Source organism: Mastigoproctus giganteus, chromosome 1 (assembly GCF_048544385.1).
Source record: "Mastigoproctus giganteus isolate SK-2022 chromosome 1, ASM4854438v1, whole genome shotgun sequence".
NCBI lineage: Eukaryota > Metazoa > Arthropoda > Arachnida > Uropygi > Thelyphonidae > Mastigoproctus > Mastigoproctus giganteus.
This window is the reverse complement of record NC_143575.1, coordinates 247,729,907-247,747,323: the sequence shown is the minus strand read 5'-3', so window position 1 is coordinate 247,747,323 and position 17,417 is coordinate 247,729,907. Positions and strand designations below refer to the sequence as shown.

Here is a 17,417-nt window from a genome sequence, read left to right as displayed (position 1 = left end):
TGTTAGGTGGGTTGGAAAACTGCTAGCTTGGGGGGATATAAGGACTAATAGATTAACATTAGCCACTGGCAGAGGTGAAAGTGATTCTTGCTCTGCTTCTATTGGAATGAGCAGTAGCCTGGAAAACAGAATGCAGGATATTTCAGAGACTGCTGGGAGTCATTGCAGTACAAGTAAATACATGGGTTGTGTTAGGGTAGCTAAGAATAGGAACAGGTGCATGTATACTTATTGTACACCAATACTAGGAGTTTGGTAGTAGTAGTGCCATGTGATGCAAGTGTATAAGTTTATGCAGCATCAGCCAAAAAAAAAAAAAAAAAAAAATCGCACCATTCCCTCCAAATGCCTGTCCAGTTCCTCCTTAAATTTATTGAACCTATCAACTTCCATAACGACAGATGGAAGTTTGTTCCAGCAATTAACCACCCGCTGGCTAAAGACAAATTTCCACAGCTAAAGACAAATTTCCGCACATCTATTCTACATCTGTCTTTTCTTAATTTGAATTTATGCACCCTTAGGTTCGTAATCTGAACAACTGGAAGGATCCCATCAGAATTCAGCGTGCTCAACCCATTCAAGGCCTTATATACCTCAAACAGATCTCCGTGCAGGTGCCTAGTCTCCAGCCACTGCAATTTGCAGAACTTAAGCCTCTCTTGGTAAGAGGATCCCTTCATTCCCCTCACCAATCTTGTTGCCCTTCTCTGTACATGCTCAAGCAAATCTACATCCTTCCTAAAATGAGGCCTCCAGACCTGTATGCAGTACTCAATGCATGGCCTGACCATTGCCTTATACAGAGAGACAATCACCTCCTTCTCCCTGCTAGCAAAATTCCTATATATCATTAACAAAAGCCCATGACCTGCTCTTGCAGCCTGTCTGCATTGTAGAAAACTTGACATCTGACTGCACAATCACTCCCAGGTCTTTTTCATTTTCTACCACCTTAAGTGTAGTACCACTAGTTGGTACGTTTCTCTGGGGTTACTTCTACCCATATGCAGTGCTTTGCATTTGTCAAGGTTAAACTTCAGTTGTTAAACTGAAGTTTGTCAAGGTTAAACTTCTTAGCCCATCTGCCCAAATTATCTAGATCCTGTTGCAGTAGCACACTGCCATTACTGTCATTAACAACCCTGCCAACCTTTGTATCATCTGCAAACTTCTACACTAAGCCTGATGTACCTTCATCAGTATCATTTATAAATGTACAAAACAATGGTGGACCCAACACCGAACCCTGTGGGACTCCACTAATAACATTAGTCCACAAAGAGCATCACCTATTGATTACCACCCTCTGTCGTCTCCCACTCAACCATCCTTTTATCCATTGTAGCAACTTACCCTTAATACCATTCTGCTCCAATTTGTACAATAGTCTTCCATGCACAACAGTGTCAAAAGCTTTGCTGAAATCCAAATATATGATAACCAAATAATTTTTTGCATCCAGTTCCTTTGTAACTACATCATAATATCCTATCAAATTTGTCAGACAAGACTTTCCCTTAACCTTAACAAACCCATGCTGTGTCTGAATTATTGCTGCAGTCTTGTCTAGATGATCCTGCAATGCATCTTTAACCAGTGACCCCATTATTTTACCTGAAACAGAAGTTAAAATAACTGGTCTGTAATTACTTGTGTCACCCTTCGATCCCCCTTTGTGAATTGGGGATACATTTGAACATCTCCAGTCTGTGGAGACCTCCCGTGAGTCCAAGGATGCTCTCATAATTATGGCTAAGGGTTTGCTTAGTTGCTTTACCACCTGGTTTAATATAACTGGATAGATCCCTTCCACCCCAGGTGCCTTATGTTTATCTTCAACAATTTCTCCTCCACTTTGCTCTCAGGTTATTACAAAATCATTACGCACCCTGCTACAATTTGATAACCTTCTGCCATTTTCAAACCTTAATAACTCCTCATGTGGGAATGTAGATGCAAAATACTCATTCAGTTTGTTTGCTATCTGAGCAGGATCATCAAAAGTGGAACCGTCGATATCAAGTGGACCAATCAGATTCATCCCCTTCCTTTTCGAGGTTATATAAGAAAAGAAATCCCTGCTATTTTTCTTAGCATCCTTTGCCAAACATTTCTCGCAATCTGCCTTTGCCTGCCTAACCTCCTTTGTGACCTGATTAGACTAGCTTATATACATAGGCTTCTGTGTCGCCTGATAATTTATATGCATCCCATGCATTTTTCTTCTCTGCCATGAGTCTCATTAGTTCATTTGACAACCATTTAGGCCTAAACCTTGAACAATATTTCTTAATAGGTATGAAACATTTACGGCCTCCGTAGCCGAGTGGGCAGGAGCGGGAGTGCAGTAGCACACGCTCTTTGAGTAGACCGGGGTTCAAGCCCCTGCCTGCTGAATACGGTCGATCTGCCAACCCGCACTGGACCAGCGTGGAAGATTATGGTCCATTTCCCTCAGCATGAATTGTTGAGGAGGCTTCCACCCTGCAGTGGGTTGATAATGGCTGCACTTTACTTTTTTTTTTATGAAATATTTAGTAGCTTACACTATTATTTCCTTGAATGCTTCCCACTTAGAATTTACTGTTGGTAACATCATCAGTTGATTCCACTGTACAGAATTTAAAAACTGTCTGAGACAACTGTACTCACCTTTACGGAAGCAAAAATCCTTTCCTTTACCCCTGATGGTAATTATATTAGCATTAGTAGAGGCATATAATGCAAGAAAGCAAGCTTATGCAGCATCAGCCAAAAAAAAAAAAAAACTTCCACTTGACCCCTCTGTTTGTTCGAAATACCTGTCCAGCTGAGCTTTAAATTTATTTTGGCTATCAACTTTCACAACAAGGGATGGAAGTCTGTTCCACCAACCAACTACCTGCTGGCTAAAGGCAAATTTCTGCACATCTATCCTACATCTGTCTTTCCTCAATTTGAATTTATGCCCTCTTAGGTGATTATTCTGAGCAAGAGGAAGATTCCCATCATATCTTTAAGTAAATCCCACATCATTACACTGTGATCACTGCCACCTAGTAGTTCCTTTATCTGCAAATTCTTAATACACGAATGATCACTGCTGATAACCAGATCAAGAGTATTACCCTCTCTGGTTGCCTCTCGAAATGCTTCTGCAGAAAACAATCATCCAAGAAATCCACAAAATCTTACTAGTGTGTGAGTGACCAACCCACAAGTTCCAGTCAATATCTGGGAAGTTAAAATCCCCATTATAAGACATTCTGATTTACTAGCCCACTCTATTTCTCTGTACAATTATTCATTGTACTCATTCGAGTCATTAGGCCTATAACACACTCCTACTCTTATTTTTGCTTTCTCAGTGCTTATGTCACACCAAACTGACTCAACAGTGCACTGTTCATCTATATCAACTGGATGCACTTCTTTTGATTTTATGTTTTTCTTAATTAACAGCATGATACCTCCTCCCTCCCTATCCTGTCTATCCTTTCTGTACACATTGTACTCCCCAAATTCCAATTCTGCATTCCTAATATCAGTGTGACACCATGTCTCTGACATCCCAACAATATCTGCCTTTGATGTCTTGACCAACACTTCAAATTCATCAAATTTATTTACTATACTTCTAGCATTGGTATACATGCAAGCATATATGCACATATTCCTATTCTTAGTTACCCTGACACATCCCATATACCCACCTGTTTCACGATGGCTGCCATCAGTTCCCGAAACCCCCAGCACCCCTCGCTGCAGGTCTCTACTTATTCTAAAAGAAGTTGTGCAAGAATCACCTTCACCTCTGCCTGCGGCTACTTTTAACCTTTTATTCTGTGAATCCCCCCCCCCAAAAGCTAGCAGTTCCAGTAGAAGCAGTGGAACAACTTACACTTGGCACAGTTACACTCCTTAGTGTGATCGAAAGCATCACTCTCCTACCCCCATCTGTCCTTCCTTATCTCTCCTTAACACACAGTATTCACCAAAATGAAATTATTCAACTTGTACCTCTGAATGGACCACGTCTTAGTAAACCCAAGCATATAAGAATTAAAAGTGGTGAAACTATAAATTCTGTCTCCCTCTTGCCGACATCAGAACAGCCCGTGTGATCTTTAACAACCATACCAAATCAGTACCCAACGGTATAGTAGTTTCACCAGTGACTTAATTTCTGTGATCAAATTCATTCAATTTGTTTACATAGTTATAGCATTACTGTATAAACAAATTAAGTTTTTTATTTTATTGCTTTTCACAACCCTGATAGCTACTTAAAAGTGATCTTCCATGTGGTTTTCAATTATTCAAAATGATTTATCTTCTATGACATTTTCCTTTTCAGTATTTAAGGTTATTAATGGTTGCACATAAGCGCTCTCAGAGAAGGTGCTAATCTAATTTTGTCCTATGCCACTGATCTGAGCCGATCGTTTAGTAACTTCCCTAATCCTCCGAACTAGTAGTTCTCCTGAACTCTTAATGCAACCTCAATGGCATTAGAAAAAAATTTTGCACCTCTGTTTAAGTGACTAAAATCTTCATCTAAAAATGACTAAATTCATTGGAAAATAAATTTGATGAATTTGAGGTATTGCTCAAAGCATCAAAGGCGGATATCGTTGGGATATCAGAGACGTGGTGTCACACTGATATATAAGGAATGCAGAACTGGAATTTGGGGACTACAATGTCTACAGAAGGGATAGACAGGATAGGAAGGGAGGAAAGGTTATGCTATTAGTTAAGAAACGCATAAAATCCAAAGAAGTGAAGCCAGTCGACATCGCTGGACAGTGCAGTGTCGAATTAGTTTGGTGTGATATAAGCATTGGGAGATCAAAATTAAGAGTAGGAGTGTGCTATAGGCCTAATGACTCTGATGAGTATAATAAGAAACTGTACAGGGAAATAGTGGGCCAATAAATCAGACTCTTATAATGGAAGATTTTAATTTCCCAGATATTGACTGGAATTTGTGGGTTGGTCACTCACACATTAGCAAGGCTTTTGTGGATTTATTCGAGGATTGATTTCTGCATCAGCATGTTCAGGAGGCAACTAGAGGGAGTAATACTCTTGATCTGATTACCAGTAGCGATTCTTCATGCATTAAGAATCTGCAGATAAAGGAACCACTAGGTGGCAGTGATCACAGTGTGCTGAAGTGGGATTTACTCAAAGAGGTAACTACCATCAGGGGTAAAGGGAAGGGTTTTTGCTTTCATAAAGGCAGACTACGATGGTCTGAGACTGTATTTAAATTCTATACAGTGGGACCAACTGATGATGTTACCAACAGAAAATTCAGAATGGGAAGCATTCAAAGAACTTATCTTGGAAGTTACTATGCTTTACATACCAGCTAAGAAATATTGTTCAAGGTTTAGGCCTCAATGGATGTCAGATGAACTAATGAGACATATGGCAGAGAAGAAAAATGCATGGGATACATATAAATTAACGTGTGACACAGAAGCCTATGATAGATATAAGCTGATCTGTAACCAAGTTACAAAGGAGGTTAGGCAGGCAAAGGCAGATTACGAGAAACCTTTGGCAAAGGATGCAAAAAAAAAAAAACAGCAAAGAGTTCTTTACTTATGTAAACTCTAGAAGGAAGTGGATGAATCAGATTGGTCCACTTGATATTGATGGTTCAACTGTTGGTGATCCTGCTCAGGTAGCTAACAAACTAAATGAATATTTTGCATTGACATTCACACATGAGGAGTTATTCAGTGAGGGGAATGCCAGAGATGTATTCAACTCTGGCAGTAAGCTAGATAAACTTGTAATAACTGAGAGTAAAGTGGAGGAGAAATTGTTGAAGATAAACACAAGCGAGGCACCTGGGGTGAATGGGATCTATCCAGTTATATTAAAGGAGGCAGCAAAGGAAGTAAGCAAACCCTTAGCCATAATTATGAGAGATTCCTTGGACACAGGGGATATACCCATGGACTGGAGATGTGCAAATGTGACCCCAATTCACAAAGGAGGATCAAAAACTGACGCAAGTAATTATAGACCTGTGAGTTTAACTTCTGTTTGAGGAAAATTAATGGAGGTCCTGGTTAAAGAAGCACTGGAGGATCATCTAGACAAGACTTCAGTTATAGCTCGGACACAGTCTGGTTTTGTTAAGGGATAGTCTAGCCTGACCAATTTGATTGGATACTATGATACAGTCACAAAAGAACTGGATGCAGGGAATAACTTTGATATTATATATTTGGATCTTAGAAAGATTTTTGATACTGTTGAACATGGAGGACTGCTGCACAAATTGGAGCAGTGTGGCATTGGAGGCAAATTGCTGCTATGGATAAAGGGATGGTTGAGTGGGAGAAGACAGAGAATGGTAATCAATGTCCACTGCTCATCGTGGACTAACATTATTAGTGGAGTCTCTCAGGGTTCAGTGTTGTGTCCATTGTTTCTGTATTTATAAATGATATTGATGATGGTATATCAAGCTTAATGTCCAAGTTTGCAGACGATACAAAGGTTGGCAGAGTTGTTAAGGACTACTGATGCTATGCTGCTGCAACAGGATCTGGGAAGGATGGGCTGAGAAGTAGCAAATGAAGTTTAACATTGACAAATGTAAAGTACTACAAAGTTGATACGTTGCTCTGTGGTACTACACTGACAGTGGTAGAGAATGAAAAGGACCTGGGGGTTATTGTGCAGGCAGATATAAAGTTCTCTGAGCAGTGTAGACGGGCGACAAGAGTAGCTCATGGTGTCTTGTCAATGATATACAGGAAGTTTTTCTAGCAGGGATAAGGCGGTAACTATTCCCTTGTATAAGGCAATGGTCAGGCCACACCTAGAGTACTGTATACAGGTCTGCAGACCTCATTTCAAGAAGGATGTAGAGCTGCTGGAACGAGTACAGAGAAGGGCAACAAGATTAGTGAATGGAACAAAGGGGTGCTCTTACAAAGAAAGGCTTAAGTTTTGTGAATTACAGTGTCTGGAGACTAGGCACCGGCGTCTGGAGACGGTGATCTGATAGAGGTGTATAAAGCCTTGAATGGTTTGAGCATGCTCAGTGCTGATGGGATTCTTGCTCAGAATAATCACCTGAGAGGGCATAAATTCAGATTGAGGAAAGACAGATGTAGGATAGATGTGCGGAAATTTGCCTGTAGCCAGCGGGTAGTTGGTTGGTGGAACAGACTTCCATCCCTTGTTGTGGAAATTGATAGTTTAAATAAACTTAAGGCTCAGCTGGACAGGTATTTCGAACGGGTGAAATGGAAGGTGTGTTTTTTTTTTTTTTTTTTTTGGCTGATGCTGCATAAGCTTGCTTTCTTGCATCATATGCCTATGCTAATGTGAAAAAAGATGCTAATGCTTCTAAGAAAATTTAGGAGATGTAAAAATGTCTATCAACGAACTTAATTTTTCTTTTTAAGTAAAATTTTTGGATATTTAAATTGAGTGGTGGCAAACTTTTTGTTTGGTCAACTTCCTACTGTTACATCTACAACAGAATTTATTTGGCAATGCATGGCTAAGGAATAAAGTTATCGAATACAGATTATATGAACTTCATTACTTCATGCTGGATGCCATGAATGTTGAAGCCAATTCAGAAAAAGATAGTATTTTATTAATATCAGGCAGCTTGCCATTGGGCCTGTATGGCAGAACCAATAATTACCATTCCATTGTAAAATCATGTTTTTTTTTTTTTTTTTTTGTCTGGTGGAATTATTCTTGAAGACTGTATGATTAACAAACTGTTATCTTAAGTTATGTATAAAGTGATAAAATATAATAAGATTTAAAGCATATGAAGGAAAATTTATGGGTGAGACATCTTTTCCATAGCAACACTATCTTCCTCAAGTTATGCAAATCCTAGCTACATTTTCAAAAATGTGGATCCAAGGAAATAGTTATCCATCCTATAGGCCTGACCTGCTAACTAATGATTTATAGTTGTTTTGAAATTTAATGCAATATTGCCATGGTTTCCTCATTCTCAGAGATGTGTTGTATACCAAGACTGAATTTTATTTTGCAGGGTGATCTGATTTAACCTTTGACAGGCCCATTAGTTATGGGAATCATTTCATGTTTCTTGTATTTGATTAGTATGTGCTACAGACAATCAGTAGAGTCTGTATGCTTCAATAACCCAAATCTATCCCTTACTCATCATAATCATCACAATTGCCCTTCTTCCATCACTTGAGGAAGATGTTCAATTTCAGCACTGAAAGTGGCCTTGTTCAGCTGATGTAATGATCTGCTGATAGTTGTGGTGGTGTCTGCACATTCATACTAGTATCCCTAAAGATCCTTTCCTTCACCACCAAAGCAGACAAAAGAGTAACACGTGTAGAGATCTTGGGAATAAAGAGTCTACTAGCAACACCTACCCTCAGATTAGCAGCAGGTGAACCTTGTGATAAGATGCTGTTTTATTCTAAGTAAGTTAATCCACATTACAGCAGTTTAGGTTACTGCTGTTTAGGTTAATGAAATTTGCATCTTATGCTTACCATTAATGTTAATGATGGTCTGATATAAGAATATGATATGAGGTGTGGCAATAAAGTTAAGGCTGTTGTTATTGCAGTCATGTTCAATATGTTGAAAATAAATGGAAGTGGTATGTTGTAGTTCAAACTTTCTCCAACAAATGCTGACACAGAGCCTACTAGACCTGCTAGTAGGCTGAAATGTTGCAAATAACAGCCAGTTTCATTATTACTTTAAAGTTGACGATTTTGCAATGGAGCAACAAAAAATATCAAATTTTGCTTTAAACTAGGAAAATCTGCAACAGAAATATATGAAATGTTAAAATCTGTTTATGGTAATAAAAAGTTGTCATACCAGTGTCTTTGAATGGTAGAAGTGGCTCAAAAATGGAATATCTCTTCTTTTCGATCTTCTCTGACTCAAAATCTCTACCACATTCTGAAAAATCCGTCTGTTGCCTGTATCGTTCTCTCAACTCTACTAATCACATGGAACTCTTTAACTTCCTCTCTTTGAAACTGACTTTCTCCAGTCCAACTTTCCTAACAGTGAGGTAATTTTCCTTGGTGATTTTAATGTTCAAAACTCCAGCTGGCTTCTGTTTTCTAGTCATACGGACCCAGCTGGTCAAGATGCTGAGGCTTTTGCAATTACTAATGTCCTCATGCTGATTGTTCATTTACCTACCAGAATACAAGACAATCCTAACCATGGAGCCAACATGCTTGATCTTTTTTTTTTGCAAACAACCCTTCTAAGTACACGGTCGAGGTGAGTGGTCCTCTAGATACCTCAGATCGCAACTTGGGTGTTGGTCTCTTTTTCAATGGAGCTGTTCTATCATGGCATTTCCCAACTTAGTGTTGTTTGGCATTACAAGAATGCAAAATGGGATGACCTGCAAGATTTCTTTCCCTTGGTCGGATTACTGTTTCAAAACTCCTGTTGTCAACCTTTTCTCAGATTGTGTCAGTGAAATTATTCTTGCAGGAACAGAATCCTTTATTCCACGCTCCACCTTAAAATCTTGTCCTTTATCTAAATCTTGGTTTTCCAATAAATGTGCTAAGGCTGTTCAAGAGAAGAATGTTGCATATTGTAATTGGCTTGTTTCTAAATATTCAGTTTCATTTTCTGCCTACGCCAAATCTCGCAACAATTGTAAAGCAGTTGTTAATCAGTCCAAACTACATTTCGAACAAGCTGAGTAGAAAACTTGCTTCTTGCCCTAATGGAAGCCGAGCATTCTGGTCTCTTGACAAAGCTATTGGATGCAACTTTCACCTATCTCTGCTCCCACCTCTGTCAAAACCAGATGGTTCTGTTGCCACTTCAGCTAAGGATAAAGCTGACTGACCTACTAGTATCTTATTTTTCTTCCAACTCATGTATTAATGTTCTTGGTAAACCACCTCCCACCATTCCCAGTACACTCCATTCAATGCCTCCTGTGGTCTTCTGTCAAAAGGATATCAGAAGGATTTTGACAAATCTTGATGATAAGAAAGCACCAAGTCCTGACGGTATTTCTCCACTTGTTCTCAAAACCTGTGCTCCTAAACTTGCTCCTGTTCTGTGTCACCTTTTTTCACTTTCTTATTCGAAATGTGTTTTTCCTTTTGCTTGGAAATTTGCTCATATCCAGCCAGTTCCTAAAAAGGGTGACACATCCATCCCATTGCAATTACTTCTACTCTTTCTAAAGTAATGGAGAAATCAATCAACCACCAACTCTTAAACTATCTAGAAACCTTCCATCTGATCAACGATTGTCAGTATGGATTCTATCAGTGTTGATCCACTGGTGCTATTCTGTGTTATGTTACCCATCTATGGACAAATTCAGTGGAAATGTTTCACCAAACATTTCTACTGAATGCTTCCATCTTATAGTTTGCCAAGGAAGACTTGAGTTCTGTAAATGTAACGGTTGGAAAAAGGAGACCTGATTGAAGTGTTTAAGGCTTTGTGTTGAGTGAACTAAATTTTGATGGTGCCATTACTCTTTCTTAGATGACACATACAAAGGACATAATAAATAGAAAAAGGATATGGTTGCAGGATGGATGTGAAAAATTGCTTTCAGCTGTGGAGTAATTATTTCTTGGAACAAACTTCCACCTGGCATATGTTAATGGATAGCTTGAATAAATTTAAAGAATGGTTGGGCAAATGAAATGGGTGACATTTTTTTTTTTTTTTTTTTTTGTGAATTATGTAGTGCTTACTTCCTTGCATCATTTTTCTGTTAAGTCTTTTGAGGGTTAAAAAATTAATTTTATTTTTTAATAGTAGTTAATTTTTTTGGAATAGTGTAAAATAAAATTTAATTTTTACTTATGTAATGAAATGTATCCATTTCTGATCTTCCTTGTAGCGTTTTCTTCATCAGTCTGTTCAGTAGGACAAAGTGATGATAAATCCTTGATTGTATTTGGGTATATAAAGAATGATAACCATTCATCTAATCTTGCAGAAGTGATTGCCCTTCGTAATTACGATGGGACACAGGTATGGAAACTTGCCATTCATGCTTCGCTTTTGCATTGTCATTGTAAAGGCTTAGATATTAGTGAAGATGGAACTGATGACTGCATTTTTGTTGCAGAAGGTGGTGTTATGTTTGCTATGGATCCCACAAAAGGTAGTGAACATTACTCTTGCTTATATATTATTATTACATCTTAATACTATGTAATTACAGAATAATATTTGTAATTACAGTAGTAGTAAAGTATTTCACTAAATTAATAAACAAAATATGCTAACTCAGGTATTTGGCTGATTTAAGTTTTTTGAACCTTAAAAGTGAAATAAGTAGCACCTAGGTAAGGTAAAAAGGTAAAGTTCAGCCATTATCAACCCACTGCAGGATGGAAGCCTCCTCAACAATTCATGCTGAGGGAAATGGACCTTAGTCTGCCGCGCTGGTCCAGTGCAGGTTGGCAGATCGACCGTATTCAGCAGTCAGGGGCTTGAACCCCGGTCTACTCAAAGAGCGTGTGCTACTGCACTCCCGCTCCTGACCACTCGGCTATGGAGGCCGTTAGGTAAGGTAGATGCTAAACTAAATCAATGAAGCCTGAATAGGGATAGATGACATTTCAGAACCACTATGGGCACAATTTAAGACAAATTGATGACAACACTAATGCATGCTGTTGATTGATTTAGTTATCTTGACTGGGTGCAATTTTAATCACTTTAAGGTTCAGTAAACGTAATTAACCAAAAATTACATGAGTTAGTATACTTTATTTATTTACTTAGTGCTTAATCTCATTGTGTCTTTCACAAAACAGTCTCTATCTCTGACTTTTTAAAAAATAAAATTTCTTTTGACTTATTTCTTTACATTCTAAATATAATCATCATCAATTTTTGTAATCATATCAGTCAATTTTAGTCATTTTTAATGATCTCATTAAAAATTACTAAATTTTTTTTTGAATTTTTTAATCATTAGTTATAATTTAATGTCCAAATTCAGTTTTAGGCCACATTGGACACTATTGAAATTTGTAGCATACAGGCTGCATTACCTGTATATTTGTTTTTATTATTTAGGCCATGCATATACTGCAATTAAAATATTATTAATATCCGCTTTGTAAGAAAAATTTTCCCTGTTTTTGAATAAACTTAATCTAGCTCAAAAACTAATATGACAGACATCTCGTTTTTTTATTCTGATTGAATGTCTTTGTCATCCAGCTCTGTTCATTCTTCCATTTCTCACCTCAACATTTAAATCATTATTACCATCTCTTATTAAATCTTTTCAGAACTAAAAAATTAATTTAAAAAATAAAAATAGAAAAAATAAAACAGGTTAAAACAAAAGATTAAATTTTAACATTTAGTGATCTGTCTGAAAATACTAATTATCTTGGTCTCTTCATTCTTTCCCCACTCATTTATTATCATTTTTAATTTCATTTACTTTACTATATACATAATTTTTTTTTTTTTTTTTTTTTAATCTAATGAAACAAAATGCTATATAAAATAACTGAGATAATAGCTGTAAGCTGATCAGAATACAAGGTTTGATCAAAAAAGTTTTTGAACATTGTAAAAAATTAATTTTATTCAATGATAAATGCTTATCCTTTTATAATCAATATAATTTCATTCAGCAACCACACACCTGTTTCATCCTGCCTTCCTGCTAATCGAAACATTTTTGGTAGTCTTCTGTGAATGCTTTAGGTGGTCCATTGCATTTGATTTTATTTCTTGAATTGACTCAGATCATTTTCCTGTCAAGTCCTGTTTTAATTTTAGGAATAGCCAGAAGCCACATGGTGCCACAGCAGGTGAATAAGGTGTATATGGCACGATGGGAATGTTTTACATTGGTCAACATTGTTTTTTTTTTTTTTTTCCCTTAACATTTCATTGTTTTCAGTACCTGTGACAAATGGAGAAAACAAAATGTTCATTCAAAGCAGCTTTCTATTAAAGTGGCATGTGATTACAATTTAAAATTAAGTGTGCACATGTTAAAAAGATGTTGCAAGACTGTTCGCAATCTTTTAGTTACCATTGTACATTCAACAATTAAAAGATCATTCGGCAAACTTTTTGAGTAAACCTTGTACATGAAATTTGATTGAAAGATCAATATGGTAATCATGTACATTATGCCATGCATATTAATTTTCTTAACTAAAAGTCTGAAATTTTTTCCAAGATATAAAAAATTAAAAATATTATTTAAATTTTTTTTTTTTTTTTTTTTTTTTTTTTTTTTTGTGTATTTAACCGTATATCAGCCATTTTTTTTAAAAAAATCGCTGCTGCAGTGATTTTTTTTTTTTTTTTTTTTTTTGATAAACAGCAAGAAATAGTTGAATGGGGAAGCTTAAATATTTATTTTTAATTCTGATAGTATATTGGATAATAAGATTAAAAGAACATTAGAAACAACAGTATTGTTATCAGAAAATATTTTCTGTTGTGCAACCATAAATTTTAAGGTCAAATTTATGGGTTACAAAGTAAGAAAAACTAAGGATATATTGAAAATTAAGATAGCTGTGGTAGATTGTGGCACCCTTTTTTACTCCAAAATTTAGCCCTTAAGGAATTGTTTATGGCTACATAAATGTGTGACTATGGCTACTACTACTCCAGTTAAAAAAAATAATTAATGGTGCAGATGAGGATATATGCATACCATACTTGAGGAATAATAAAATTGATGGTTTTTTTTTTTTTTTTTTTTTTGAAAACAGTTTTTCTGTATTTTGTGGATGCTGACCCAGCATGACTTTTTTAAAAGTCAGATTTCGGTGATACATTGTGATCTGCATGCCGTAGTTAGATGGAAAATTATTACAGAATATCAGACAAAATTATACATAAAATTAACTACTTAATTATATACATATTAAAAAAAAATTAATATTCAACTTCTTTTATCAGCCACTTTCATTATTTGTAATCAAAATGAAATTTTAAAAAAAGCTACACATTTTTATAGTTAATTTGAACACATTGGTAATAATAACATTTAATTATTGTTATCAGATCAGTTTATTATTTCAGAGAATCAGTCCAAAACAGCTTGATTAGTTAGAAAAATATAAATGGAATGGGTGAAAATTATATTCCAAAAAAAAAGGAATTAACACAATAATAGTAAACAAAATATATAAATAATCATGAGAATCGAAGTTAAACAATGTTGATAATTACTACTATTAAAGGCCAGGTCTGTATGGACACTGTAGCATTTGATGTTTTCTGAAATTATTAGTATTCTGTCATGTTGAGCCATCTAAGTTTTGAGGGTGACTTGATTGCATTGTGGATTAATTTGAAAGTTATATATACAGAGTTTTTAAAGAAAAACTTAGAAAAGCATTATGAAACGTTAACAAAAGGTTCATGTTTGAAAGCGTAAAAGTTCAAATAATATACTTTTCTTAAATTATGAGACAGTCAATATTGAAGATTTCCTTTGATGGTTTGGGAGATATTTACAATTAAAACCTGCAAATGTCTGTGTTGCAGTACTCATTATTAAAAGGATTAAGTAAATTGTTATGATGTGAGAGTGAGGACTCTGGCATAAAAAAAAATTAAGAGAAGAGTCAAAGCTGTTGTTAGAGACCATTGTCCATAAAGATAAAACATCACATTTCATAATCTCTAAATAGTATATTCTTAATATTTATCAGATTTCATTAATGTAACCTGAATATTTTTAAAGAAAGCGAATCCAGTAATAAGTTAAGTTGATGAAAAAGTGAAGCATTGCAAGATTTGCAAACAGGTTTATTATATGGAGCAATATGGCCTTAGTTGCTAATGCTCCTAAAAACCAAATAACTAACTAAAAGGTTTATTGTTGTCATGAAAAAACCTTGCAGAATAAATTCACGCCAAAAAAGTTATATTCCTTCGTAATACAAAATGCAATATTCATTATGTGGCATTGTCAAGATGGTATTCATAGTAGCCAAATAAGAACTACACAGAATAATGCATAGCAATAGTTGCCCTTCATGATGTGAACAATTTACAGCAAAATAGTGGTGGTGGTATGTGATGCAAGAAAACAAGTGTATGAGCTTATGCAGCATCAGCCAAAAAAAAATAAAAAAAATCACACCATTCCCTCCAAATGCCTGTCCAGTTCCTCCTTAAATTTATTTAACCTATCAACTTCCACAACGACAGATGGAAGTTTGTTCCAGCAATTAACCACCCGCTGGCTAAAGGCAAATTTCCGTACATCTATTCTACATCTGTCTTTTCTTAATTTTAATTTATGCCCCCTTAGGTTCGTAATCTGAACAAGTGGAAGGATCCCATCAGAATTCAGCGTGCTCAACTCATTCAAGGCCTTATACACCTCAATCAGATCACGGCGCAGGTGCCTAGTCTCCAACCACTGCAATTTGCAGAACTTAAGCCTCTCTTGGTAAGAGGATCCCTTCTCTATACATGCTCAAGCAAATCTACATCCTTCCTAAAATGAAACCTCCAGACCTGTGCTCAAGGCGTGGCCTGACCATTCTCTAATACAGAGGGACAATCACCTCCTTCTCCCTGCTAGCAAAATTCCTATATATCATTGACAAAACCCCATGACCTGCCCTGGCAGCCTGTCTGCATTGCTCAGAAAACGTCATATCTGACTGCACAATTACTCCCAGGTCTTTTTCATTTTCTACCACCTTAAGTGTAGTACCACACAGTTGGTACGTTTCTCTGGGGGCGTACTTCTAATCATATGCAGCACTTTGCATTTGTCAAGGTTAAACTTCAGTTGCCACGTCTCAGCCCATCTGCCCAAATTATCTAGATCCTGTTGCAGTAGCACACTGCCATTACTGTCATTAACAACCCTGCCAACCTTTGTATCATCTGCGGACTTCGACACTAAGCCTGATATACCTTCATCAATATCATTGATAAATAAAGAAAACAACAGAGGACCCAACACCGAACCCTGTGGAACTCCACTAATAACATTAGTGCACGAAGAGCAGCACCCATTAATTACCACCCTCTGTCTTCTCCCACTCAACCATCCTTTTATCCATTGTAGCAACTTACCCTTAATACCATTCTGCTCCAATTTGTACAATAGTCTTCCATGCGCAGCAGTGTACAAAGATTTCCTGAAATCCAAATATACGATATCAAAATTACTTTTTTGCATCCAGTTCCTTTGTAACCACATCATAATATCTTATCAAATACCTCCAGGGGCTCACATCTGGTGGGTATGGGCTTGGCACACTCAGGATCCTGAGCTGGATATCATCATTCTTCTGTTTCTTGGTGATTCCTTTCTACTTTTCTCTCTGTCTCTGAGGGTAATAGGGATTTTTTTTTTTTTTTTTTTGGCCGGTGCAGCATAAGCCTCAGGCTTCCTTGTACCATATGGATAATAATAACAAATTTGTCAGACAAGACTTTCCCTTAACTAACCCATGCTGTGTCTGAATTATTGCTGCAGTCTTGGCTAGATGATCCTGCAATGCATCTTTAACCAGTGATTCCATTATTTTACCCGGAACAGAAGTTAGACTAACTGGTCTGTAATTACTAGTGTCGCCCTTCGATCCCCCTTTGTGAATTAGGGATACATTTGCACATCTCCAGTCCGTGGGGACCTCCCCTGAGTTTAAGGATGCTCTCATAATTATGGCTAAGGGTTTGCTTAGTTGCTTTGCTGCCTCCTTTAATATAACTGGATAGATTCTATCCACCCCAGGTGCCTTTCTTATGTTTAACTTCAATTTCTCCTCCACTTTGCTCTCAGTTATTACAAAATCATTAAGCACCCTGCTACAATTTGATAACCTTCTGCCATTTTTCAAATTGGCAGAAGGTTATCAAATTTATCAAGGTTATCAAGTTATTAAGGATGACAATTTTTCAAAAGTCATCCTTAATAACTCCTCGTGTGTGAATGTAGATGCAAAATACTCATTCAATTTGTTTGCTATCTGAGCAGGATCATCAACAGTCGAACTATCGATATCAGTTGACCAATCAGATTCATCCCCTTCCTTTTAGAGTTTATATAAGTAAAGAAATCCTTGCTGTTTTTCTTAGCATCTTTTGCCAAAGATTTTTCGTAATGTGTCTTCGCCTGCCTAACCTCCTTTGTGATCTGATTACAGACTAGCTTATATCTGCCATAAGCTTCTGAGTCGCTTTATAATTTATATGCGTCCCATGCATTTTTCTTCTCTGTCACGAGTCTCATTAGTTCATTTGATAACCATTTAGGCCTAAACCTTGAACAGGTATGAACAGGTCTGAATAGGTATTAAACGTTTAGTAGCATCCACGATTAATTCCTTGAATGCTTCCCACTTAGAATTTACTGTTGGTAACATTGTCAGTTGATCCCACTGTACAGAATTTAAAAACTGTCTGAGACCACTGTA

The 17,417-nt window shown here is 36.6% G+C and overlaps 1 protein-coding gene across 1 annotated transcript in view; it reads left to right on the top strand.

The window, feature by feature from the left end:
* The window catches only part of LOC150091732 (uncharacterized), a 97,485-nt gene that overhangs the window by 13,699 nt on the left and 66,369 nt on the right, over positions 1-17,417 (top strand). Inside the window, exon 3 of the mRNA XM_090369500.1 lies at positions 10,877-11,143. Coding sequence (XP_090225626.1) covers positions 10,877-11,143 — 267 coding nt within the window. The remainder of the gene's footprint in view (positions 1-10,876; positions 11,144-17,417) is intronic.